Here is a 25726-nt window from a genome sequence, read left to right as displayed (position 1 = left end):
TTCCCAACTATACTGTGTCATCTCGTCTTCTCTCTGTTCCCTTTCTCCTCTCTCAATTACTTTCCCGCCCAAAATGACATTTGCCAAACAGTCAAAGGTCGCCCCTTTTATAGCACAAGGAGCGACTGTTACAAGGCATTCATGACTTGTTGCTTTCTTTTCCTAGATTCTCCCCCCCTGATTCGCACTCCTCGTAACTCTCCCTACTTACGCGATGTTTGAATCCCTATTAATGCCTTAACTAACTAGTACACCCCCCTCTACCTATGCCTCGTACTTACACTATTCAATTCTCTAGGGGTGTGCACTCATGCACTCCAGTGCTCCCGCGTGTTTCACCTTGTTTCTACTTATGGCCCGGAATCTTCACGACAACGCCAATTTGCGCCTTTTGCTGCTTCTGCGTAGCTCTCTGGCTCACGCATTTCCGCCATCGTAGTCATGTACACATAATGATGCACCATGTACTCATTATACCCGTACCTCTTGACAGGGTTCTTCTGGCGGGTTGACCGGCGTAACTTGTCATTACCCAGTTTAAGGCCCTTCTTGGCCGGTTCGGGCTTCATTTCTGAAGATCCACCTTCTCCCTTTCCAGGCTCAGATTCGTTACGATCCGACCCTTCACTACCGGTATCGTATTCCGGCATCTTCTTCTTCCCCTTCTCATGTTGCTCACAACATCTAAAATTCCTAACCTCATCACATCTAGCTCCAAGCTCATCCGTCGCTCGTAGTGTTGTAGACGAGGCCGTCAATGCGGAAGATCAAGTAGCATTCGATTGGTGTTGAGTACCTGCGTATGACAGTTTCCAAGATCGTGCACAGAGATAGAGAGAGAGAGAGAGAGAGGAGGCACAAAAGACTCTTCCTATTCCATAGAAACAATAATACAACCAACCCTACAAAAAGGTTACTAGGTCACTTTATATAGTGACCGACTTAGGGCAACTACCATTTATGCTAATTACACAAATGGCCCAAACTTGAGCTATACAAAGGGATAGTGTGAATACGTCCATTATACACTTGTATTCGACACTCCCCCGTAATGGGCGTATACATGGGTTATCTAAGATTACAGGTATAAACCTAGGTTCTCGGACATATCAGTTTTTGTTCGAGTCGGCAGGGTCCGAAGGCAGAAGACCGAACTGGTCGGGTCGGAAGAGTTGAAGCCGATCATTAAGGAACTGATGTCGGTTGTCCGAAACCATCCTGCGCTGTGTTCGGCTCTAACCGGACTGGTTTGTCGTTACGCCCATCTGATGCCGAAGGGACCGAAAGCGGTCTGCCGAAAGACACTTGGTCATTCCATCTGCGACATTGTCGGTTGTGGATATTTTCTCTAGACCGATTTTCCCTGAAATGACGCAGTCCCGAACAAAGTGATATCGAACGTCGATATGTTTGGAGGCGTTGTGGTGAACCGGATTTTTCGACAAGGCAACAACACCTTGACTGTCGCTATAGACAACTGGGGCCGAGTCATGGTCGACTTGTCGAAACGTGTGCGCCAGCCGGCCAAGCCACAAAGCTTCTTTTGCAGCGTCGGACGCAGCTACATATTCTGCTTCGGTCGTTGAGGTCGCTGTGCACTCCTGAAGTTTCGACTTCCACGAAATTGCTCCATTGCCGAATTTGAAGCAGTATCCAGTTGTTGATTTCCGACTGTCTATACAACCGGCGAAGTCCGAGTCGGTGTAACCGACTACGCCTGAGGTTGAGTTCGGACCGAAAAGAATGCCGTGGTCTTTTGTGCCAGCCAGATATTTGAACACATGCTTGACTGCGTTCCAATGCGATCGGCCAGGATTGTGCATAAATCTGCTAACGACTCCTACGGCATGAGAAATATCAGGTCGTGTCGCGACCATCAGGTACATAAGGGAGCCGACTGCCGGTGCATACGGTACCGACTTCATATCTTCCCCCTCCGGACCGGATGTCGGGCAGTCTCGCTGAGAGAGCCGAAGATTCATGGGGAGCGGGGTTGAAGCAGATTTGGCTGATTGCATGTTGAAGCGTTCCAAGACACGTCCGATATAGTCGGTCTGAGACAAAAAAAGATGTCGTTTATCGCGATGCCGACTAATCTTCATGCCGAGTATGTGTCGTGCCGGACCGAGGTCCTTCATGGCAAACTTCAACCGCAATTGCCGAATGAGATCGGCAAGTTCGCCCGCGTGGCGTCCGGAAATTAGCATGTCGTCCACGTAAATGATGAGGAAGATGGGTGATCCATCTTGAGCTGTGTGGGTAAAAAGACAATGGTCCTCATCGCTTTTTGAGAAGCCGATCGATTGGATGAAGTCGTCGAACTTCTTGTACCATTGTCGCGGTGCCTGTTTGAGGCCGTATAGACTCTTCCTGAGTCGGCAGACTAGATGTTCTTGGCCAGTTGCCACGAAGCCTTTTGGCTGCTCCATATAAATTTCCTCTTCAAGATCACCATGGAGGAAGGCTGTTTTGACATCTAGCTGAATCAGCTCCAAGTTGTCGGCTGCCACTACGCCGAGTAGAAAACGAAGGGTTGTCATTTTCACCACTGGTGAAAAAATCTCGTCGAAGTCGACGCCATATTCTTGTCGGAAGCCCTTCGCAACTAATCTGGCCTTGTACTTTGGGGTGGTCGAATCAGACGTCTCTTTTAGTCGATAAACCCACTTGCAAGGAAGAGCACGTCGATTCTTAGGTAATTCGACCAGATCCCAAGTCTTGTTTGCCCGAATGGAGTGCATTTCTGACTCCATCGCCAGATGCCAGGTGGCTGAATCGACAGATGTCGATGCTTCTTCGTAAGACGTCGGTTCGCCGGCGTCGGTGAAGAAAATTCCAGGAGAATACCTTTCCGGAGGTTGCGACAGTCTCTCGGATCGTCGAGGTATGATTGGACTGGTCGTATCGGGTATCGAGGTCGGATGGTCCGAGAGCGAATTATTCTGCTGTGCCGAGTCAGAGTTGTCCGAGTCGGTAATGTAAGGTTCAGCTACCCGTGAAGCTGACCGTGTGTTAAGAGCGGGGCCTTCTTGAAGGGTCGGCACATCGGAAAATGTTACCCTTCGGACTTCGATCGGTGTTTCGACTGTTGGATTCATAGCCGACTCGTTGAACACAACGTCCGAACTTCGAACGATTTGTCTGCGTTCGGGGTCCCAGAGTCGGTATCCCATTTCGCCGTCTGATCCATATCCAAGGAAAATGCATTTCCTGGACCGAGGTGCAAGTTTTCGGCGATCATCTTTCGGAATAAGGGCGTACGCCTCGCATCCGAAGATCCTCAGCTTGTCGTAATTCGGCTTACTGCCGATCCATAGTTCCTGAGGGATTTGAAGTCCTAGAGGCCTGCTTGGCGACATATTGATTATGTGTACTGCCGTGAGTAGAGCCTCTGCCCAGAAGCCATCCGACAGTCCGGAGTGTTGGAGCATGGAAACTATCCGTTCTTGGATTGTCCGATTCATGCGTTCTGCAATCCCGTTTTGCTCCGGACTGTGTGGTGCCGTAAATTCACGTCGGATGCCGCGTTGTCGGCAGAATTTGACGAATTCGTCTGATTTGAACTCTCCCCCATTGTCGGTCCGAAAGCATTTCAGTTTTCGGTCAGTTTGATTTTCTACCATAGCGAGCCAATCGGAGAAGATCGAGAAGACACGATCTTTGGTGCGAATTGGATAAGCCCACACCTTTCGAGTCGAATCGTCAATAAAACTGACGAAGTAAGAGGCACCGCCGAGAGACTGATGCGGCATTGGGCCACAGACGTCCGAGTGGACTAAATCGAGAGGTCTCGTTTCTCTTGGTGCTGATGTCGGGTGTGATGCGGCTGCTTGTTTGCCATACTGGCAATGTTCGCAGAATTGATGGTCCGAGAAGGAGAGTTTAGGGATGTATCCGGCTCTAGATAGGTGCGTGATGCCGGCCTTGCTGAGGTGTCCTAATCTTCTGTGCCATAGTGATGACACAGGAATATCCACCAAAAACCGGTTACCCTCTCTGAGCGTAACATGTAACGGATACAGTGAGTGTATCTTGGGTCCTCTAGCAAGCAGGAGGTTCCCCTTGTGGAGTGTCCACCCTCCCGAAGAAAAACCGGCACGAATGCCGTCTTCATCTAGTTGTCCGACTGAGATCAATGGCCTTGAGAGCTCGGGTACATGTTGGACATTGTGAAGTACAAGTGTAGAGCCACCTGCAAGGTTGAGCTCTACTGTGCCGATTCCAATGATGTCACAGTGTTGCGAGTTGCCGACTCGAACTGAGTCGGAGTGACGGATCGTATATTGCCGAAATTGGGATCGATGAGGAGTCACGTGAAATGACGCGCCCGAATCTAAGAGCCATGTGCTCGATTCTTCAGTCGTGAGCAGAACTTCTGATCCGACTGGATTTTCGATTGATAGTATATTCGGGTCGTTTGGTAGCACATCAGCTGAGAAGCTGACGTAATTGATCTCCTCATGCCGGCCACTCTTCTTGTCTGATTTTTGAGACTTGTCATTCTTGTTCTTGAGTGCGCGGCAGTCGGCTTTGATGTGTCCGGGTTTCTTGCAATAGTTGCAGATTCGATTATCCCGTGACTGGCTCCGTCTTCGCTGATTGTTCGGCTGCCATGAGGAATCTCTTCCTCGTATGTTCGATCGGTCTGTCGAACCTTGTACTATATAAGCGTCGTCTGTTGAGTCTTTGGCGAAAGACTTTCTCCGAGCTGCTTCGGTCAGGATTGCGCTCGTGACTTCGGAGTATTTAACAGCCGTGGTTGACGCGTTGCACACGGTTGTGACGAAAGTTTCCCATGATGAGGGAAGGCCGTCCCCTGAGATGAGATTTGGGAGCTTATGCTTTCGTACTCATTGAGATGTGCTTGAACCGAATCTGATTCTTTCATCCGCAAGTTGTAGAGGCGCCGGATCAGAAACATCTTCGTTGCAGCGACCTTCTTTTCGTAGGTGTCCGACAGTGTTTTCCACAGTTCGAATGCTGTCGTACACGATTGCACCGTAAAGTATACCGATTCCGATAGGTGCATCCGAATCGTGGCGCGGACGATTCTGTCCAGCTTCTGCCACTCGATTGGTTTGTATCCTTCTGGAGGTTCTTCATTTTCGATGGGATCGATTTGCCCCTTGACTATGAGATAGTCCTGCATTTGCTCCTTCCAGAAGTTGAAGTTCGATCCATCGAACTTTCGTAGACTCATTTCTGACGAGCCGGATGTTGATGTCATGACTCTGCCCTAAGTCGGCTACGAACTTTGGTGAAGTGCAGCGGTTTGGCCCACTCAGTGTCGTTCTAGCCGAAGTTGGACACAAGTGATGTTTATTACGGAGAATCGGGGATTAGGTTCGGATTGACTACCGACAACTGTCTTAGTCGATTTGAACCTAGATTTAACGATCCGACAGTACTTCAAGCCGATTCGGTTTCGGTTGACTGCAACGGTGAGAGCAATGGAACCGACTGGTCCTTCCGATTATTGTCCAATCGAATGAAACGCGAACTGGGGTTGTCCTTGAAGTCGTCGTTGTGCAGGAAGCCCACCTCAAGCAGTTACGATCAAGGAGGTAGAGTACAGCCGACTGGCTTACTCCGAGTGATGATCTAACGCAGCGAGATTCAAGCTTGTGTTTGCCTACTTTCTTCTCTGTTTCTTCGAATGACGCAGGAAACCGAATGCTTTGCAGACTAGGATGAAGCGAAAGGCCGAATACTGTGCAGGCTGTGACGACGGCCGACAGCGGGTTGAGGAAGACAGGCTCTGATACCAAATGTTGTAGACGAGGCCGTCAATGCGGAAGATCAAGTAGCATTCGATTGGTGTTGAGTACCTGCGTATGACAGTTTCCAAGATCGTGCACAGAGATAGAGAGAGAGAGAGAGAGGAGGCACAAAAGACTCTTCCTATTCCATAGAAACAATAATACAACCAACCCTACAAAAAGGTTACTAGGTCACTTTATATAGTGACCGACTTAGGGCAACTACCATTTATGCTAATTACACAAATGGCCCAAACTTGAGCTATACAAAGGGATAGTGTGAATACGTCCATTATACACTTGTATTCGACACGTAGCCCCATCATCTGTGCTCCGTCCTAGTCCGCGCTTGGTGTGTCCGTGACAGTAACCCCCGTCGGAACTGTGAATGTGAGCGATCGAAAATTGATCCTCGCCAAAATCGTGATGCAAAATGTTACCTATAGATGATGACAATGATGATGAAGAGGCATGGAAAATGGAGAGATGGCTGATGTGGAAATCTTTTGAAGCACATTTATCTGTTTTCAGTTTATACAACGATGAGAGAAGATGGTGGCAGAGGCAGAAGCAAATCTACATGAGGGTCTGAGGGGACTGGATTGAGTAGAGAACCAGTATCTTCATATGGTAGGCTCATCTGGATCATTTAGATATCATGAAATCTTACATATAGCAGCGATCAAGGAATCATTGTGAAAGAAGGTGTTATTGGCAAGAGATTTGTTTTCATAGATTATAATTATCCTTATCTTGCCAAATTCCATCACTTATATTTGGTCCTTTCTTTGATGAAATATACTTGTAGAGATGGAAAATATTATATTCTATTTGTATAGTGCCTCTGGCCTTTTTAATTTTAATACCAATGGAGCATAATTTTTATGGAAAAAAAATGATGATGAAGAGGGCAGAACAATGACGATAATGAAAGACCATGCAAAGTAGTGTTGATGACGATGAAGGTTGGGCGACGTAGCATTGATGAAGACAACAAGAGGTGACGATGTCAAAGACGAGGCAATGAATACAAAGATGATGAGGAAGCTTCTCTAGAAGGAACGACTATGACTATAGTGATGATGACGTCTCTAAAAGTAAGGATGTTGATGACAGTAACTCTGGAAGCAACAACGGTGATGATGGTAACTCTAGACGGAAGGGAGATGATGAAGATGGGTGATGCTTCAAGTTGGAAGGGATTCAAGCACAGATGATGGGGCTACGAGCGTGGAACTTTAGAAGTTGGGAACAACACAAGAGCATGAAGACAAAGATGAAGAAGGAGACAAGATGGAATGAAGCAAGAAGACTAGATTGATGTGTCAATGACTAGTGTTGAATCCCTTGAAAGGGACCAAGGAGGTTACAAGTATTTATACAAGTTTTGAGATTGATTATCTCTAGAATATACCGCACAATATTTCTTGAATATACTAACAACTAGAATATTCTAATTCTGGAATGTATTATATGCTAGACTATACAATACTAAATTGTCATATAGAAATACATGCTCATATTAAAATGGTTGAGCATGACATTTTGTTAAGGTGAGGTTGTAGGTTCAATCCTCCCCAACTATGTATTTGATGTCACTGTGTCGTGACAACATCCTTGCTTGACCCCCATATTACTTAAAATGTACTTTGAGAATCCACTATCCATTTTTGGTTGACATTTAACTTGTTCATATAGGCGTGCAACAACAACTCGGTACTCTAATGGCATGTCAATCTCTACCATTCTATTCCAAAGCTCACCTTGTGGTATGGTATCAAAAGCTTTCTTGAAATCAACAAAACAACAATAAAGTGTTTTTCCTTGTAGTTGACTCTCTTCCATGATTACTCTCAATGTGACCAAATGATCCACAATGGAGTGTTTTGGTCTAAATCCTACCTGCCCAAGTGCTCTTTTGCTTGTACTTTTCGCCCATGTGCTTATCTTTTGCTCCATAATAGTGCTATATAATTTAGCAATAGTTGAGCTCACCGTTATTGTACGATAATTTGATACTTGATTCTTATCACCAAATTTAAATATTGGTTTAATCCAATTCATAAGCCACTCATTTGGGAACCTTGCTTTATAGCTTGCTCTATAATTGTCAGTATCCAATGACGAATATGTGGCCTTGTCCATTTTAAAAGCTCACTTGAGACGTGGGTTACATCTACTGCTTTCCCACTCACCATCTTCTTTATTCCCTTATTGACATCATCAATATCGATACATTTAGTATATGGTGTTTCAATTTTCTCAACCATAGGAGCCACACCTTCATGCATATATAGCCTTTGTACATAGTCTAGCATATCTTCATATGTAAATTGACGTTTCACATCATCTTTCTTACCCTTGAGTTGTCCCCACACTAGTTTTGGTTTGAGCTTAAACAAGTTTTTCTTTTTCATCTCTTGCATTTGGAAATATCTTCTTTTCTTTCTCCTCACTACCCTCTTATGTAGGTGTCATGCAACAATCCTTTCAAATGTTACCAATTTTCATTAACATCATTGCTTAGAGAAATATTTAACAAAATTTGGTTCTCCACTTGATTTGCATACACCTTAGCCTTTTCATAGCAAGGTTGGATGATACATCTCTTTCCGTCTTTCACTCCATGGCATCAATTGATGAAATGTTGAATTGCAAGCTCTAAATACAATGGCTTATGGTCTGAGTCCGGAGATAAAGAGCCAACCTTAAACACATTCACCAAGGATAGATCACAAGTCGGCATTAATGCGTAAGCAACCACACTTCCTCCACCCGAGGATGGTAAACATGTGAGCACATTTGTCAATGGGAATGCCATTATACCATTTAGGAGAATCAAGTTTGTGCAATTTAGCATATGTATCAAAAGTTTTCCATAACCTAACATGACATAATCCTTTGAGTCACACAATAGACAATGTTCTACTACATTTCCTTCAAATGTCTCCACATTTTGGAAATTTCGAACTCTTGCATTAAAGTCTCCCATAATTAACACTTTACCAAGCTTCTCAAATGAAAGTATATCATGGCATAATTCTGTAGAAGGATCGTCACAATGCAACCCAAACCTACCATAGTAGTTTGAGTCTTTGTGAGGAATGTAACATGCAACTGTATACAACTTCTCTTTCTCTAAATTAACCTCTATCCGCTTATAAACTGAAACACTGTCTCTAGACATTTTTTGCTTTACTACCATAAGTCATAATTGAATTCATGAGGTGATATTAAAGTCTTTCTCCATACCTCAAATATGTTCCATATGTCAACATAAGATCAAATATCTTACTTACTATAAAGCAATGCAAATTAGCGAGACAAGAAATTGTAGCAATTAGCAAGAAGATGTGTACTCTTTTAGGAATTTAAATAGTGATTCTCCCTTAGATTACTAACAACCTACTAATACCAATGCTTCATCCACAAAAAATACTCTCTACCATTTACTCTTTCAACATTCAAATAAACTAGATATGGTTAGAGAAATCTCTAGGAAAATATACATTATCAATTATCTTCTCCATTGGAGTATGGTCATAAATTAACACATTCCAAGAGAGTATTAGGTGCCTATAGGGGTTGCTTGAAACAATAATATTACAAATTTAAGCTTTAACAAACCCTTATATATCTTAATTAGTGTAAAAGTGGATAAGTTGTAGTTTATGTGTTGTAATGGGATGATATTACATGATTATATGGGCTTGTGTGCATATCTCCTCTATTTCCTTTTTTATCTTTTTCACTTCATTGTTGATGTTTGCCACATGCAATATGTGGTATTACTACAATGCTTGGGAAAAGCAATCTCCTTTTGGTAACAAGCAAAAAAGGGAGGACATGAGAAGACAACTAAACCACGAAATAATTGAATAAGGCAATGTAGAGGTCATCACATTGATATAAATAGGATTCTCATCATGACCATCACGGTGCTAGATTCTCCATCATCACTATCACTACCCTCTAAATTGTATCTCAGGATTTTCGAGCCAAAGTGTCATGGTGTCAAAAAAACACCATAGAATACATAATGGGATGTAGTAATAGAAAGATATATATTCCTTAGAAGTTACGTGTATGCATAATTTAAGAGTTTTATAAAAGCTACTAAAAAGAGTTACAAGTATCCTAAGATCATTACAAACTTGTTACTTTCTCGTAAATTTTCAAATTGTAGTTTGGATTTATAATTGTATTTCAAAATAAAACGGGACATGGAATGACGTTTCGAGTTGTCAATTAGATTAATGTGAAAGGCATACGAGGATTTATATTGTGTTAGGATTCTTTAATGAGATCCAACCTATGCTAGACTCATTTCAAACTAGCAAGTTTCTCATGCGATCATTAACAACCTCATAATATTAGGCCTATTGTCGACTTGGTCAAGATTAAAATCCATGTACTAGTTCAATTGGGTTCAATATTGATTTATAAGTGGGAACTCAAAGTAAGGGCCAATAAAGTATCAATGTGAACTACTACATCAAATTGTGAATTTTATAACAAAGAACATAGTTTACCAATTGATCCAAATGCCATGATTACTCAACATTTGATGTGGTTTTTAGTCAACATCCAAAGTTTCCAAAGTTTATGCCCTACCAAATCATTCAATCGCGAGTTTCAGTATTGGTACGTAGTAATCATGTTGTGTAAGGTATAAAACACAATGTAAAACGTGCAAATTGTCGTTGTGAACAAACCAATGATTCTAATTCTAGCATATATATTAGTTGTAGTAGTAACAAACAAGCAAGCCGTCAACACTTATATATAAGTTGTGAGAATATAACAAACAAACGAATGGTCCTTGTACCATTTATAAGTAGTGACACATGAGTGAGATCTGGCGTTCTAGTGCATATAACTAACTGGTAATGAACGAACGAACGAAACAAAATGAAAAACGGTCATAATTGCTAGCAATCGACAATGGTTCGGTTTGAACCGAATCGAACTGCAAAAACGTGACTTAACGGTTTAAACGGTTCTATTTAGGGGTTTTTGTAGACGGGTCGGATTCGGTTCGGTTCAGTTTGGGGGTTTAAACAGTTCAAACAATTTTAAAAATATTTGAAATATTTTTTTTTAAATAATAATAATTTAAAATGTGAAAATTTGAATTTTGATATATCCTAAAAACCAAAACCAAACCGCGAAATCTAACGGTTTAAAGGTTTGAAAGTCTCTAAAATAATTTGGTTTGAGCTTGAATTTTTTGTAATCGTTCAGTTTAAAGGGTTTTGGTTTAAATAGTTTCGGTTTAAGTTTCAAATTTATTAAATGGTTCAATTTTAAACGACACTCTCGAACCGAACTGAACCAATGTGAACCAAATTGTTGCCAATTGTTACTAATTGTAATAGATACTGTCATCATGAGGTAGATGTAAAATATAATGTTTGCTTTGCATGAACACCAAATGAAATAGATTAGCTTTGAAGCATAGCAAAGTTATGATGTAGAGAGCCTTCTAAGTTTTGGTAGTGTCAATCATATAATGTGTCCTTTTACTTCCATATATAAAACCACTAATCATTGTGAAGGTTAAAATTAAGCTAAATTAATCTTACATTCAATTATGGGCACAGTTATGGTGCTCCACCTCTTAATCCTTATCACTATGTACAAATCCTCATCATTAATCCTCATGATGTCAACATCAGTACTAGCAGTAGTTGTACATGGTGATCATGGAGCCACTTCTTCCTCCGGTAGTGGCGGCCTTCGGATCGATCCTATCACACAGATGGGAGGCGGTGGTATGTATCCTATGGACTATGATAACATCAGAAACCATTGTCATGATCGATATGCCCCACACGAGGATAGGGATCGCGCCACGGGCATTATGTATGATGGCATTGAACCTACTTTTAATGGTGGCCTAATTGATCATGTCGGCACGGCATCATTTGCGGGATGCCTTGATACCGAATGTACTGGAGACCCTGACATGGGAGATGATGGAGGTACCATTATTGACAAGCCGCAGCCCGAGGGTCGCGCCAATCACCACATGAGGCGGCGATTGGTCTCGGATCAACCTCCTACGATGACACCATTGTCACTAAGTATGGACCCTAATGACCCACAGAATCCTTCTAAGAAGAAGAGCTTTGTGGAGAAGGTGCATGACCCTAATGACCCACCAAATACTTATAAGAAGAAGAGCTTTGTGGAGAGGGTGAATGACCCTAATGACCCACCAAATACTTATAATAAGAAGAGCTTTGTGGAGAGGATGTACGAGGCGCTATTCCGTGTGACGCATGCACGCTTGCACCCCGTGCACTATCGCCCGACACGTGTCCTCATAGTCGACCAGAGCGGACAGGGCAACTCTCGAACCGTCCAAGGCGCGATTGACATGGTGAAGCTCGACAACAAATGGCGCATCCAGATCATCATAAGACCTGGAGTTTATAGGTTGTTTTTTCTAGTTATAATGTCCCTTGCATTCTAAATATTGTCTCTCTTATCAGGAGTCTCTAGGATCAATCATCATATGTTTTTCTTCTAATCTTCTTTCATTTCACGTGCAAATTGCAATGTTAATCTTGGGAGGGTATGTCTCATTCTTTTGTCCCATTGAAATTGGAAACCCTTATCTCCCTCCCTTTTGTCATAGAATTTGTCACACTTCCTAAGCATCAAACTTTAAACTTAAATAGGGTTAATTCTAGAGCCACGCCTTAGCCGATACGAGTTTCATTGGATTGTGTAGGGAGAAGGTTCATGTGCCCGCGAGGAAGCCTTTTGTTACATTTCAAGGCTCGGGTAGTGCAAAAACTGTGATCATGTGGAATGCAAGGGCAAGTGATAGAGGGCAATCAGGTGGCATTCTTGGAACATTCGATTCGGCATCGGTCGCCATTGATTCCGACTACTTTGTGGCAAGAGACATCACATTCCAGGTGATCAAATAATTATCAATTGAAAATATATAATTTCTAGCTTCATTGTGTTGAAGTTAGTGAATCATGTATAAATTACTCACACCCCAATATGTATGTCCTTGATTGTCGACTGTGATAGAGAATCATTACATGTAATTGTATTACACTCTTGCAGCATTTCTGTGCATGTCCAAAGAATGTATGAACCCACATGTTCCGGTTTGCACAAACTTATATCTAGGTTAACACATGACCTTGAATGTGCATTTGATGTGGTCCTAGTTTGACCATAAATTGCAATTGATTAACACATGATTATAACGAGTTTGCATAGTAATTGAAAGATTGAACTGCGAAAGACTGTTCAGCGCAACCAAAACACCAAGGCCCAAGTGATTACCTCTTACCAATGCAGAATTAAGGAGGTCCACATGGACCTAGGTTATATATTATCATGATTCATGAATTTAATGAAGAATCATTTATACGTAAGGAAATCACACAACACATTGATTAGTCACAATCATTAACAACTAATTATGTCTATTAAAGCACATGCATTACTCTCCCAGAACACTGCACCTAAACCTCTTCCTGGCGCGCAAGGAATGCAAGCAGTGGCATTACGCATCTCGGGCGATAAGGCGGCATTCGTGGATTGCCGCATTTTGGGTGCCCAAGACACATTGTTTGATCACATGGGCAGGCATTTCTTTCTTCGTTGCTACATTGAAGGCGCAATCGACTTCATCTTTGGTGACGGACGGTCCCTGTATCTGGTAACGTGTATTTGAAAATTTTAGGCTTTTACTTCTTGATCAAGCAGTAAATTTGTCGATCAAATTGATAAGGCTCATGGTGAATGCAGAATTGTGAGTTACATGCAAATGCGGTGAGTTATGGGGCAATCGCCGCATCGCAGAGGAATGGAATAGAAGAAAACACAGGTTTCTCTTTCGTGCAGTGTCGTGTAACTGGGACAGGCTTGCTATATCTGGGGCGAGCATGGGGACAGTACGCACGCATTGTGTTCGCATACTGCTACTTCGAGGACATCATCATTCCCGATGCTTGGTACGATTGGGGAGACACAAGCCGTAGAGAGTAAGTATTCTTCTGATCTTTCAAGGTTTTCAAATTTTGTTTGAATCAGTCTTTTTGCACATGATGAGGGTCTTAAATAGTGGAAATCTAAGAATCCATTAACCATTGCATACTATTGACTACCCATAAGAATGATAGTCTGTGATTCAAACAAATGACAAATTGTAGAAGAGTGGATTCTCTTATCTATTCATAAAAAAGTCTGGAAGATGATGATGATGATACTGAGAGAGAGAGAGAGAGAGAGAGAGAGAGAGAGAGAGGCTACACTTTTATCTAATTTTTGACAATATACCTATGCTTCTTTTATTGTTTTCATCAACAATAATGTAGAACGGTATTCTTTGGGGAATACAAGTGCTGGGGACCCGGCGCCCAACCACGGTGGCGGGTGTCATGGTCTAGACAGCTAAGCTATGCAGAGGCAAGGCCTTTTCTTGGGATTGGATTCATCAATGGCCACAAATGGTTTAACATTCTCACCTGAACATTCATCAAATCATGCAGCAGCAACAAGAGAAAGTCAATGATAATTAATCTACTTTCATCAATCATGGGGAGGTGGATCTACTTACATTTATAATGAAATCCCACCAGATTGGGTTGATTTTCTCAATGCTTACTTCTTAAAGAAGCGGTTCTCAAAAATCGTAGAGATCCTACGCTATCAGAGTACACTATCTAATTATATACACTGCCACTAATTAGTGACAGATGGTTAAATTTTTGTGCATTGAATTGGCACATACAAACAATAGTAGCATTCATGTTGGGATTCAACATTTGTATCATATTCCTGCGCGATTCTTGGTTTACTACTCTCTACCAAAGTATGGTAAGAAACGAAGAAAACATGGATTCTAGTGCTAGTGGTTGTATCACCAGCAAAAGCATTAATATTGGCTATTCCTTGTATACAAGGCATCATAAACACTCACCACTTGCAATCAAATTTTATTCTCAAAAGACTTGGTTTGTGTCTTTAAACATCTAGCTCAATAGCACTGACATGTGGTATGGGCACTGCCTCTTTTATAATTTTTCAACCTGATAATTTCATACCATCACATTTACATGAAGTACATTGTTGCACATTGTTATAATGGGCACCAAAGCTTTTGGCACTATGTTAAATAATTGTATTTCTCCCATACAAAATTTGGGTTTTGCCTTCGGAGTTCATGTTAAATACATGATTATTTTCTCTTTACACAGTTCTGAACAAGTAACGACTATATGCATTCTACTTCCAAAAAAATCACACCACCTTTTTGTCAACGTGATAACAAGTGAGAAACCAATAATAATACAAGGGTAGATACAACAAAGATTATGATGGAATCCGCAGTTAAAATGAATTGTTCTCCTAAAGTTGAAATAATGGTACCTTGTATAAGGAATATTTTGTCTTTTCTGAAGAAAGAAAACAAAGGGTTAGGGTGATTATTCTCCCATCCTCCTCAATTGAAGTACATGCAGCTTCCGCTCAGATAAACCTTGGTATATACCTAGGGGATAAATACTCCAATACAGCAATTAAATAGACTCGAAAGTGAATAAGAACTTGCAAAGTCGAATGCATAATTTTACATAATCCACCACCTTTGGGGGGGCTAACTCCAACTATTAGGTAGCCATTTGGGAATTTGACTTGGGAAGGATGGCTTCTATGAGGTCCATGTTCATCGCCGGCAATTGAGGCATTTGATTGGTAATACCTGGGATATCTTTGATGCTGAAACATCAAAGAGAAACAATGAGATAAGAAACAAAAAAACTTAAATATAGTACCAAAACATGATGATAATAAAGATCAACAAGTGTGCATGAAAGAGGTGTAAACTATACCTTTGACTTTTTATCAGAAGCCACGGCACAACTAATTTTATAATAATAAATAAATCAATATTTCCTTTTAAGTTTTGGAATATCAACTAGTATATGTGTGTATACATACCTAGCAGTAAATATTTCAAGTACATAAAGCATATGTAAGGCTAAATATTTCAATTTTCACCAGACAAAAAATAACAAAATGCAGAAAAGTCCCAATCCCTAAAAGATGGTGTCATTGTAATCCATAGACATGGGAGTTCAAAACCCATGATGAGAAAAGAAAAGGACAAAAATACATCCATAGAGAACTGTGCAAAAATAGGAATTTCAGGATTATTATACATAGAAAAAGATATGACTTTCACCTGTTTGAAATTGCAAAAATATTATCTCTAAACCGCACAAGTAAATCAAGATTCTCCTGGACCTGTAAAAGAAATAGCATGAGAGAAACATTAGAAAGAGGTTTAGGTTTTGGGTTTGGGGATAAACACTAATACATCATCAAGGTATTCCTGTAGGCCCCAAATCCTAATGAGTTATGATATTCTTAACTGTCGAACTTTTGACATTAATGATTAATGTGCATTAATTGGGAATGCACACACCTTGCAGGCAGCAAGGTTAGCTTTTATTTGGCCTATGATTTGTGTATTCTGCTCGAGTAATTGTCCTGCTGGCCCTCCAATCGCTGAAAGATACCAAAATTAATATAATAAATATGTCAGCGTGAAGTATGAAGCCAAAAATTACATACACGCGAATCTTATAGAATATCTGGTAATAAAACAAATTCAAATTCTATCTAAACTAGATATCTGCCTTAGGTAACACAGTTGTGATGTGTCATGAAGCCAAAAATTACATACATGTGAATCTTATAGAATATATGGTAATAAAACAAATTCAAATTCTATCTAAACTAGATATCTGCCTTAGGTAACGAGGTTGTGATGTGTCATAAAGAACCAGAGACCCAAAACTACAGTACCTACGTTGCTGATCAGTAAGTGTACTATTAATATCTGAGGACAGATCCACTGTCATTTCAGGAAGGGACTTGGACTGTATGCTTGGATAAATATTTCTAGGATCAGAGATTTTTGGGGTTGTGTTTATTCGAGATCTGTTTTTGTATCGAGTCTCCCAAAAAATAGACAAGCACATAGCGGGCATGTACGCAGACAAATATCAAATTCTTTCAGAAGGTCATGCCAAAAGACCTGAGAGCAATCACAACCAGCAGCTGACATTGCCTACACAGCTGATATGGTATAAGTGCTCAAGATAAATTATGGACATCCAGGCAGTTCACTATGGAGGACACAGCATCAGTTGACCTTTCCTGGATATAATTTATTTTGCACATAGTATCCTCCTCTATTAGAGCTAACTACTAATGTAAGCATGAGATAAGGATATAAAAGATAAAAAAATAAGAGAGGAGAGAGAGAACGAAGGGTGTCGATCCACCCGACCACCCCCGAGCGAAGGGATCGAGACGGACTCGAGCCTCGATCAGTGTCCCATACCACCGCTGTGGCGTCGAGTCGTACCTGGTGCTGGCGCGCTTGCTACAAGAGTTGAGACATAGTCGATAAGGTATCAAATGAGGGTGGCTAGGCCTCATATTTATAGCCAGACCTAAGGCCCCCCCAGGCAAGTTCACACTTGGCCTAACGGGTTGTCCCAATCCCAAGGATTAAAAGCAACTTTATCCACGTGTATAGAATACTACGGTAAAACTTACCACAGGATATTGTCATGCCCGTAACATCCTCAGTACTTGAACCCATGGTCCCTTTATCATTGTACTTAACAGAAACTATCAAGAAATTAAAAAGTATAAAAATGGATAAACATTGTTAAAAACCATATATATTTATCATTCAAAATCTTTAAATACAAAACAAAAGAACAACTGGTGGAGATGTTAAGAAATCTTATGATGAGGATCTCAGCTATTATATTATAGTTCGTTTCAATAAGGGAAGATATTCACAAGAAGAGAGCTAAGGAGATAATGCAACATTAAAAAGTACCTTCATTTGGAATGTCATCATCACTTTCTAAGGGTAACGCGGGGGTTGTATATGAAGTCAGAGAAGTACGCAATCCAGGGGTAACGGATTTTGGTTCTATTGGTTTGTCCTATACATAATGAAAAACAGAAAAAAAGAGGAATATAGATGAGTATTGAATTTCTCAATGCTGGATGCTGGGACGTGTGTGTGTGTGTGTGTGTGTGTGTGTGTGTATGTATATAAAGATCATGTCAAATTGTCCAACATTTGCTCACACCTTTTTATTGATCTTCTTAGGTGGATTTTGGTCGTCTGCCTTTCTTTTATCTTTCTTCTATTAAATAGCATTCCAAATTCACACCATGAAAAAATTAAAGGCTCATATGGAAACATAATTTAGAAACATGAGGAAATTGACCTGAAAACGAAAGACTTACCAGCATCCATCTACATCGAAATGCAACATCGCGAACAGTTTTCTCGGGTAGCAATGCAGCAATCTTTATATATTTAGTGATTGATGATTCGGATGCATACCTAAAATGATATGCACAAGATTTTAGGTCAGACTAAAATGATGGAGACATTCGACCAACATAGTAGATTTTTTAATTTTATTTTAGTAGACAGTACATGGTATATAATTCAAATAGATACATACATATACCTAAAGATTTAGGATGAGAATATTGGCCTAGTGGTCGGGGACAAAGGCAGTTCCAAATATAAAAAATTTGATAAGCAATATATGATAATCAACAGTTTGGATAAATTTGAAATTTTTCGAAACCTATGTAACATTCACAATCTCTGACCAATATAAATATATCATCAATAGGATGAAACAATTTTCTATCAAAGCACTTTGACAAAGATATTGGATGTATAAACTTGCATGTCATAAACAAATAATAGGTACACTACAATTTACTGATCATAATCTGATATCATTTGTGATGACTAACATACAAGAGTCCAACCAGACTTTTCAAAATAAGACACTCCAAGATTCCATGAGAATAGAATATCAGTCCAGGTTACTTCAAAGTCCAATTATCATAAAAAACTTTATTCTAATCCTCTACAGATTGGAAGGTCCTAAGTCTTTTTAGTTTGCATTCTTATATTTCATATATTTTCTCATTAATCATAATGTGTCTCGAGTTCATTACTTTATACTCTGCTTAGTTTTCATCCTAGATGACTATTTTTGTTAAAAAATACTAAAATTCCCCCCTCGGCCTTACCTTCCAGTCTCTTCTCTTTGAACTTCAGTTCATGTCTCCATCCCTGTTCCTGTTCTTGTATAGAACATTTCAGCATGCCGATTTGTTTGAGAAATTCTGATCCTCAGCTTTTTTTCATCTATTCCTAGGTTTTATTGCATATACATATAGGGATGTCATGGTTTTTTCTTGAGATAAGTTGTTGCAGTATAGATGATCTTGTACTTCTTAAGTGAACCATTCATTTTTCAAAAGGCTTTCATTTTCTGAAGCTTTTGTTTAGATTGTACAAAGTGGACTTGATAATCATGCAATTTTTTACTCACATAGCGATACTCATAACAATATCAAGAACAAGAAGGAGAAAAGAGGATTCTGTATGAAGAACAATCCCCCCCTCCAAATCCACTGTATCCAGAGCATACCAATTTAAACTCACAACCATTACGATGGCCATAAAGTCCCCTCCCCCAAAATCCACTATATTCAATGAAAATCAAAGATAAAAAACAACAAAAGGATTCTGTATAAGTGAGCCCCCGCCCCCCCCTCGAAAAAAAAAAAACTGTATCCAAAACATACAGAAACATTAAGTTGATCTTCAGGACCATCCTAAAGATCATATTTGGGTCTCCCATGGACGTCAATAATCTATCCTTCTCGTGAACCAGGTATATTCAGGTAAAAAATGAGAACAAGTAAAGGGAGGAGACTTACTTGGAGAGATTATCATCCAGGATTGACTGCTCCTCGGCGGACCAATCAACAGAGATCCCAGGGTCATGCTTGAGGAAGTGCTGTTGCTGCCCACCAGCTCCATTATTGTTGGCAACACCTGGGGTTCCCGCTGCAGCTGTCACTACCACCTCTGCAGAGTTCCCGGCATGTTGTTGTTGTTGTTGGTAGCTCTGGTTCGTGCTTGGGTTTGAAGAAACAGCCATAAAAAAACAAAGACGACAAGAAAAGAAGATGGTAATGATAAGTCCACAATGTGATGGTGATGGTGATGGTAGTGACAATGGTGATATGATGGTGATGGCGGAGATGATGGTGAATGGAGATGAAGAAGGAGGAGAAAAGAACTGTTGTGATCAATATTATGTCTCCATGACACCCATCTGCTCTGTAATTCGTTTCCGTATCAGAAAATGATCAGATCTGCGAGTAGATTCTCTGTCTGAACATATTGAATTCCACGAAGCAAGAGAAATCTGGAAATAGGATTTCTATTAAAAAAAAGTAACTTAGGGTTCTTGTCGACGTGGAGATTAGGGTTTCTGCATGAGAGACCAATTTCCGCTTCCAGATAGAATTAGGGTTTCTGGCCAATTCTATGCATTATCTCCTTCTCTCTATCTCTATCTCTCAAATTAAGGTTTTCGAAAGGAAAAAAAAACGCTACGCCTCCTGCAGAAGAAACATGCAATCCTCTGTAGCAACTTCTTCTCCCTCACGCGGACAGCACAAATTCGGGTCTGTCAGAAACCCTCCGTAGATTCTTCATCTCCATCATATTCGTCGTATTTGTCTTCTTTCTCTCTGGAGTAAAGACAGGCTGCAGAAAATTAGGGTTTTTCCAAGGATTAGGGTTACGGGAGGAATTAGGGTTTTAATTCTGTAAGGGGATGAAGATTAGGGTTAGCGATATCTGGCTGTGCTGCGTTTTCCTGAGACCGGGTCAGAAATGTAAATTGTTGGCAATTATAAGTCCAAAAAAAGAAAGAGAAGAGAAGAGAAGAGAAGCTCCAAAAAAACAAAAGAAGAAGAAGAAGAAGAAGAAGAAGAATAACATAAAATGACAAAGAGAAAAGAAAAGAGTGTGAGAAAAAAATTCTCTCTCTCTCTCTCTTTAAAGAAAAAGAACATAATTATTTCTTCATAAATGTCTGTGGAAAACATGGCTATGATGGGTACCACAATTGAGTGACGAGAGAGACGGCTGCTACACGAGTAGTGGGACATGGTGGAACTGCCAATCAATCGACAATGTCACGAACAGTCCACCGAGTCAAGAAAACACGGCTATGATGGGTACCACAATTGAGTGACAAGAGAGACAACTGCTACACGAGTAGTGGGACATGCTGGAACCGCCAATCAATTGACAATGTCACGAACAATCCACCGAGATCTCAACTCATAAAGGATTTCTCCTGGCTCCAGCAAAGAAAATTGCCAGATTACTACTACTCCCTTCTCAACGTCCGATAGATATGCTTGGTCTCTCCATGCGTGCCATCAGAATACAAAAGCATTGCATGTATTCCCTATTATGACACAATCCCTCATATATTTGCAACAATAGGAAAAACAATCTCCATCTCTGATTTCGGGTTGACCTTGTGAATTGTGTAGACACCAACTATCTTGGTGTCAAATAACAACATGAGAAACACTTGCCAATATATAAGAAATGTAACTCTAAATCGGTCGAGCAATCGAACATTGTATGAAACGATGAGTACTATCGTCCACTTGAACAATACAAAAGAAACAGGTGCTTATTGCTAGTCCACATTGCTTTAGAGCTAATCCCAAAGGCAAATCCCCAAATCAATACTCTCCTCATGAAGATCTTTGCTACAAGTTGCAATTTAGAATGCCAACTACATTCGAAGATCGATCACCGTCCATAATTAGAGTTGTGTATATCTTCCTTTTTTGTTCAACCTTAGATGAAAGCCAACCTAGGAAAGAAACCTTTGAGTTCCCGATAACATTTGCTAGTCAATAACTTAATGTAGCCAAACACAACTATTCTAACACGGAGAGAGAAGCACTGACAATGACATATGGCGTCAAAAATTCCAACACTATCTCATGGCTTGTCATTCCTACTTCTATGTCGACCATCAAGCACTATTGTAACTCATCAATAAGCCACAAATGGCATGGGGCAAAATTCACGATGGATAGTCAGTCACCCTCAACTCAATTTCAAAGTTATAGTGTGAAAGTGAAAAGATCACGTCGTGGCCAATCTTTTATCATGACTAATGAATGGCAAAGCAAAAATTGGCATTGAAGATGACGCACTTGACAATGCCCACTTCACAATCAACATGATACCAACATGGACTTCCAACATAGTCGAGGTTCTCATAGAAGGGGCATTATTGTTAAAGAAAAAATACCAAAACGATAGCCCCCGAGTATTACTTAAAAAATAAGGATATTTCACTATGATCTAATGAAACTTATACAAGAGGGGAAAGGACAACATCCTCCGATGATGTATAGTAGATCATGGCGTGATCGTAGTCACTAAACTAGCACATTGTCATGTTGGGAGTGGGCATTTTACTCATGAGGCCATTGGAGATTTCATAGACCTAATCAACCTAGCATCTAATATCAACAGCTACATTATCACAAGTAGTACATTATCACGACTATTAATTATTGCACAAAATGAGCAGAAGCTCAGGTATGCCAAACAAGTGAGGCGTGTGCAACCGCTAAATTTCTATACGAAAATGTGTAAAAAGTAACGTGCGGAAGCAAGTATGAAGACCGAACAAAAGGAAGAAAACTCAGGTTTAATGGAGAGCTTGAGCTTACGTAGTATACGCGGGAGAGACAGAGAGAGTGAGAGAGAGAAAACACAAGAACTATATTCAACAAAAGATCTCGATTCACTACTCTATACATATGTGTGTTCCATGAACACTTTTATACAAGTCCTCGAAGGATTGACCGAAGTACTGACCGTACTTCAATGCTCTTTAAGAGCTCCTACACTAACTCCCAAATATATTCCTCACGGAATATCTTTCCTAACGGCCTCCCGGTTTACGCACTCGGCCTAACCGATCGGTCCCAACCGATCCGGCCGATGTTGAGCTTGTCTCTCAACACTCCCCCTCAAGCTCAACTCGAGGCTCTTCGAGATCCTCGGGCTCATAGCTCCGGTTCCTCCTGGCTTCACGCCTCGCTCGCGCTCCTCGACCTGTTCGACTCCGCGCGCTTCGACCCTTCCGGTCGGCTTGTCTGCTCATGCAGCCCTTATCAGCTCTTCTGCTATTGCAGTGTTGACGCTTCTCCTGCTGCCTTTTCTTCCGCTTGGGCCTCGGTTGATTCAGCTTATCTGAATCAAACATCCGAACTGACTCGGCTACCTCCGATCGGTTTTCGCTCCCGTCTGAGTTGGCTGTCTCCAACTCGTCTTCGGTCTTCTCACCCTTGGTGGCATCATCTTCCCCATGCGTGGTTGGCTTCGGCTCTCTCCTTCGGTTGCTCCCCTTCTGTCCGCTTCCGAACTTTTCCGCGGGTCCGCCCTCGGCTTCTTCAGCCGATCCGAAGTCGAACTCGACAACCGAGTCAACAGCCGAGTCAACCGACTCGGTGTCGCGGCCTCTGCTCCTTTCCTGCTGCTTTGCTTGGTCGTTCGGGACTATTCTCCCCCTCAAGTTTGGCACGTCGAGGTGACGCAATCCGAGCACACCGAAGAATTGCCGCAACTTGTCCAGACCAAGGGGCTTAGTGAAGATGTCGGCAGTCTGCCGATCCGTCGGAACGTACTGAAGTTCGACTTCATCGGAAAGGACACGCTCACGGACGAAATGGTAGTGCACCTCAATGTGCTTGGTCTGTGCGTGGAAAACGGGGTTTTTCGTGAGCTGGATGCTGCTGAGGTTGTCGTAGTAGATCGTCGTCGGATCTGACACCTCCTCTTGCAGGTCCTTAAGTAGCCGCTTCAACCATATGGCTTCGCATGTCGCGACAGCCGCTCCTCGGTACTCAGCTTCGGTGCTTGATAGTGCAACTGTCGGCTGCTTCTTACTCCTCCACGCGATCGCGGCACTCCCGAGGGAGAACGTGTATCCGGACGTGGATCGACGATCGGCGGCGTTGCCAGCCCAATCAGCATCGGTGTAGCCGACTAACTGCGTGGCTGCACCGGTCCGATATAGCAGTCCCCGGTCCTTAGTGTCGTTGACATACCGAAGTATGCGTTGCGCACACTGAAGGTGCTCCTCGGTAGGTCGCGCCATGAACTGATTGATCACTCCGACCGGATAACTGAGGTCGGGTCGGGTGATGGTCAAGTATATGAGGCTTCCGACAATTTGTCGGAACCTCGTCGGGTCGCATACCGTTCCCGTATTGGGACGAAGCTTGACGGTTCTGTCCAGAGGAGTCGAGACTAACTTACAGTCGGCCATCCCGAATTTGAAGAGCATACTCAGCACGTAGTGACGTTGGCTGATCAATATGCCTTCGGGGGTACGGATCACTTCAATCCCGAGGAAGTAATGAAGGTCCCCCAGATCCTTCATGTTGAACAATGCCGCAAGCTGGAGCTTCACGCGGTCGATTTCACATAGGTCGGCGCCGGTGATGACCAAGTCATCAACATATAGTAAAATACTAACCGGTCCGAGTCAACCTTTCCGGATGAACAAGGAAGAGTCCGATTTTGACGTGACGAAGCCCATCCGACGTAGTTGTTGCGTGATCTTCGCGTTCCAGGCACGCGGGTCTTGCTTCAGTCCGTAAAGGGACTTCTTCAGTCGGCATACTACCGCGGAGTTCGTTCCAGAGTGAAATCCGGGGGGTTGTACCATGTACACCTGTTCCTCAAGGTCACCTTGCAGGAACGCATTCTTTACATCCATCTGATGTAAGTGCCACCCCTTCACCGCAACTACTGCGAGTAAAACACGGACGGTCGTCATTTTCGCGACCGGCGCAAACATCTCATCGTAGTCGATGCCGTGTTTCTGCGCGTAGCCCTTTGCCACTAGCCGAGCCTTGTACCGGTTGACCGAGCCATCGGTGTGGTACTTGACCTTGTACACCCACCTACACCCGATCGGTTTTACCGGGACTCTTGGTGCGTCAACCAGGTCCCAGGTCTCGTTCTCCGCCAATGCGTGCATCTATTCCTCCATCGCGGCACACCAATTCCCGTCTTTAGTCGCTTCTGCATAGCTCTCCGGCTCACGCACTTCCGCTACACGGGTCATGTACGCATAATGATGCGCCATGTACTCGTTGTATCCGAACCGCAAACCAGGATTCTTCTGGCGGGTAGATCGGCGTAATCTCAAATTAGCCGATGTCGAGGCCTTCTCGGTCAACGCGGTCTTCACCTTTAAAGACCCGTCACCAGTCCCCTCGGAGTCGGACTCGCGTCGATCTGACTCGTTCCTATCCGTGCCGGAATCCGACACCTTCTTCTTCCCTTTCTCTTTGCACGTAAGCCATCTCCTCGGCTTCCTGTGCGAGGAATGCACGGCCGAGTCTCCACTACTCGCCGGCTCTTCATCAGACTAGTCGTACCGACTCAGTCGTCCAATCGGTCCACTTAAACGGAGTGAAATCAGACTCTCTTCGCGGGTCTCGATTTCGGGCTCATCCGGAGGCATCTCGGCCTCGCTGACCTCATCGTTAGAGCTCGGATTGGAGTTGGGGTTCGGAGTCGGGGGCTGGTACCAGGACGCAGACTCGTCAAACACAACGTCGCGGCTAACACGCGCTTGTTTGGTGTGAGGGTTATAGCACTTATAACCCTTCTGCTCGTCCGAGTAACCGACCAAGATGCATTTGTCGGCCTTTGCGTCCAGCTTCCTCCTTTTCTTCTTCGGTACATGCACATACGCAATGCTACCGAACACCCTCAAGTGTCGCAAGTTCGGCTTTGTTTCGAAATACAGCTCGTGTGCCGACACTTTGTCTCTGATCCGGTTCTGGATGTATACCGCGGTCTTACCGCCTCGGCCCAGTAGAACTTGGGCAAGCTCTTCTCCTCCAACATTGCATGTGCCGCTTCCACAACTGACCGATTCTTCCTCTCGGGCACGCCGTTCTGCTTTGGCGTGTATCTACAACTGAATTCGCGCCGAATTCCCATTTGTTGTAGA

At 42.4% G+C, this 25726-nt stretch overlaps 2 protein-coding genes and 1 long non-coding RNA gene across 3 annotated transcripts in view; 2 read left to right on the top strand and 1 right to left on the bottom strand.

Annotated features, from left to right (window-relative positions):
• The window catches only part of LOC147857274 (uncharacterized), a 45222-nt gene that overhangs the window by 9446 nt on the left and 10050 nt on the right, over positions 1–25726 (top strand). The window lies entirely within an intron of this gene.
• On the top strand, positions 11286–14812 carry LOC147857276 (putative pectinesterase 53). The gene is made up of 5 exons (XM_087328303.1): positions 11286–12200; positions 12499–12688; positions 13243–13449; positions 13539–13774; positions 14108–14812. The coding sequence occupies exons 1-5, from the start codon at positions 11353–11355 to the stop codon at positions 14259–14261; spliced, it is 1635 nt and encodes a 544-aa protein (XP_087184429.1). The 5' UTR covers positions 11286–11352; the 3' UTR covers positions 14262–14812.
• On the bottom strand, positions 15123–20552 carry LOC147857275 (histone H2A deubiquitinase (DUF3755)). The gene is made up of 7 exons (XM_087328304.1): positions 19578–20552; positions 18072–18171; positions 17912–17968; positions 17653–17761; positions 16219–16301; positions 15976–16037; positions 15123–15509 (listed from the first exon to the last, which is right to left on the bottom strand). Exons 1-7 carry the CDS (start codon positions 19799–19801, stop codon positions 15401–15403), a joined length of 744 nt encoding a protein of 247 aa, XP_087184430.1. The 5' UTR covers positions 19802–20552; the 3' UTR covers positions 15123–15400.

The sequence above is a fragment of the Azolla caroliniana genome, unplaced genomic scaffold (genome assembly GCF_043228905.1).
Source record: "Azolla caroliniana isolate FFs.n. ecotype wild unplaced genomic scaffold, voAzoCaro1.0.p SCAF_12, whole genome shotgun sequence".
Lineage (NCBI taxonomy): Eukaryota > Viridiplantae > Streptophyta > Polypodiopsida > Salviniales > Salviniaceae > Azolla > Azolla caroliniana.
Note: the sequence above shows the minus strand (reverse complement) of the source record. Positions and strands in the feature narration are given on the sequence as shown.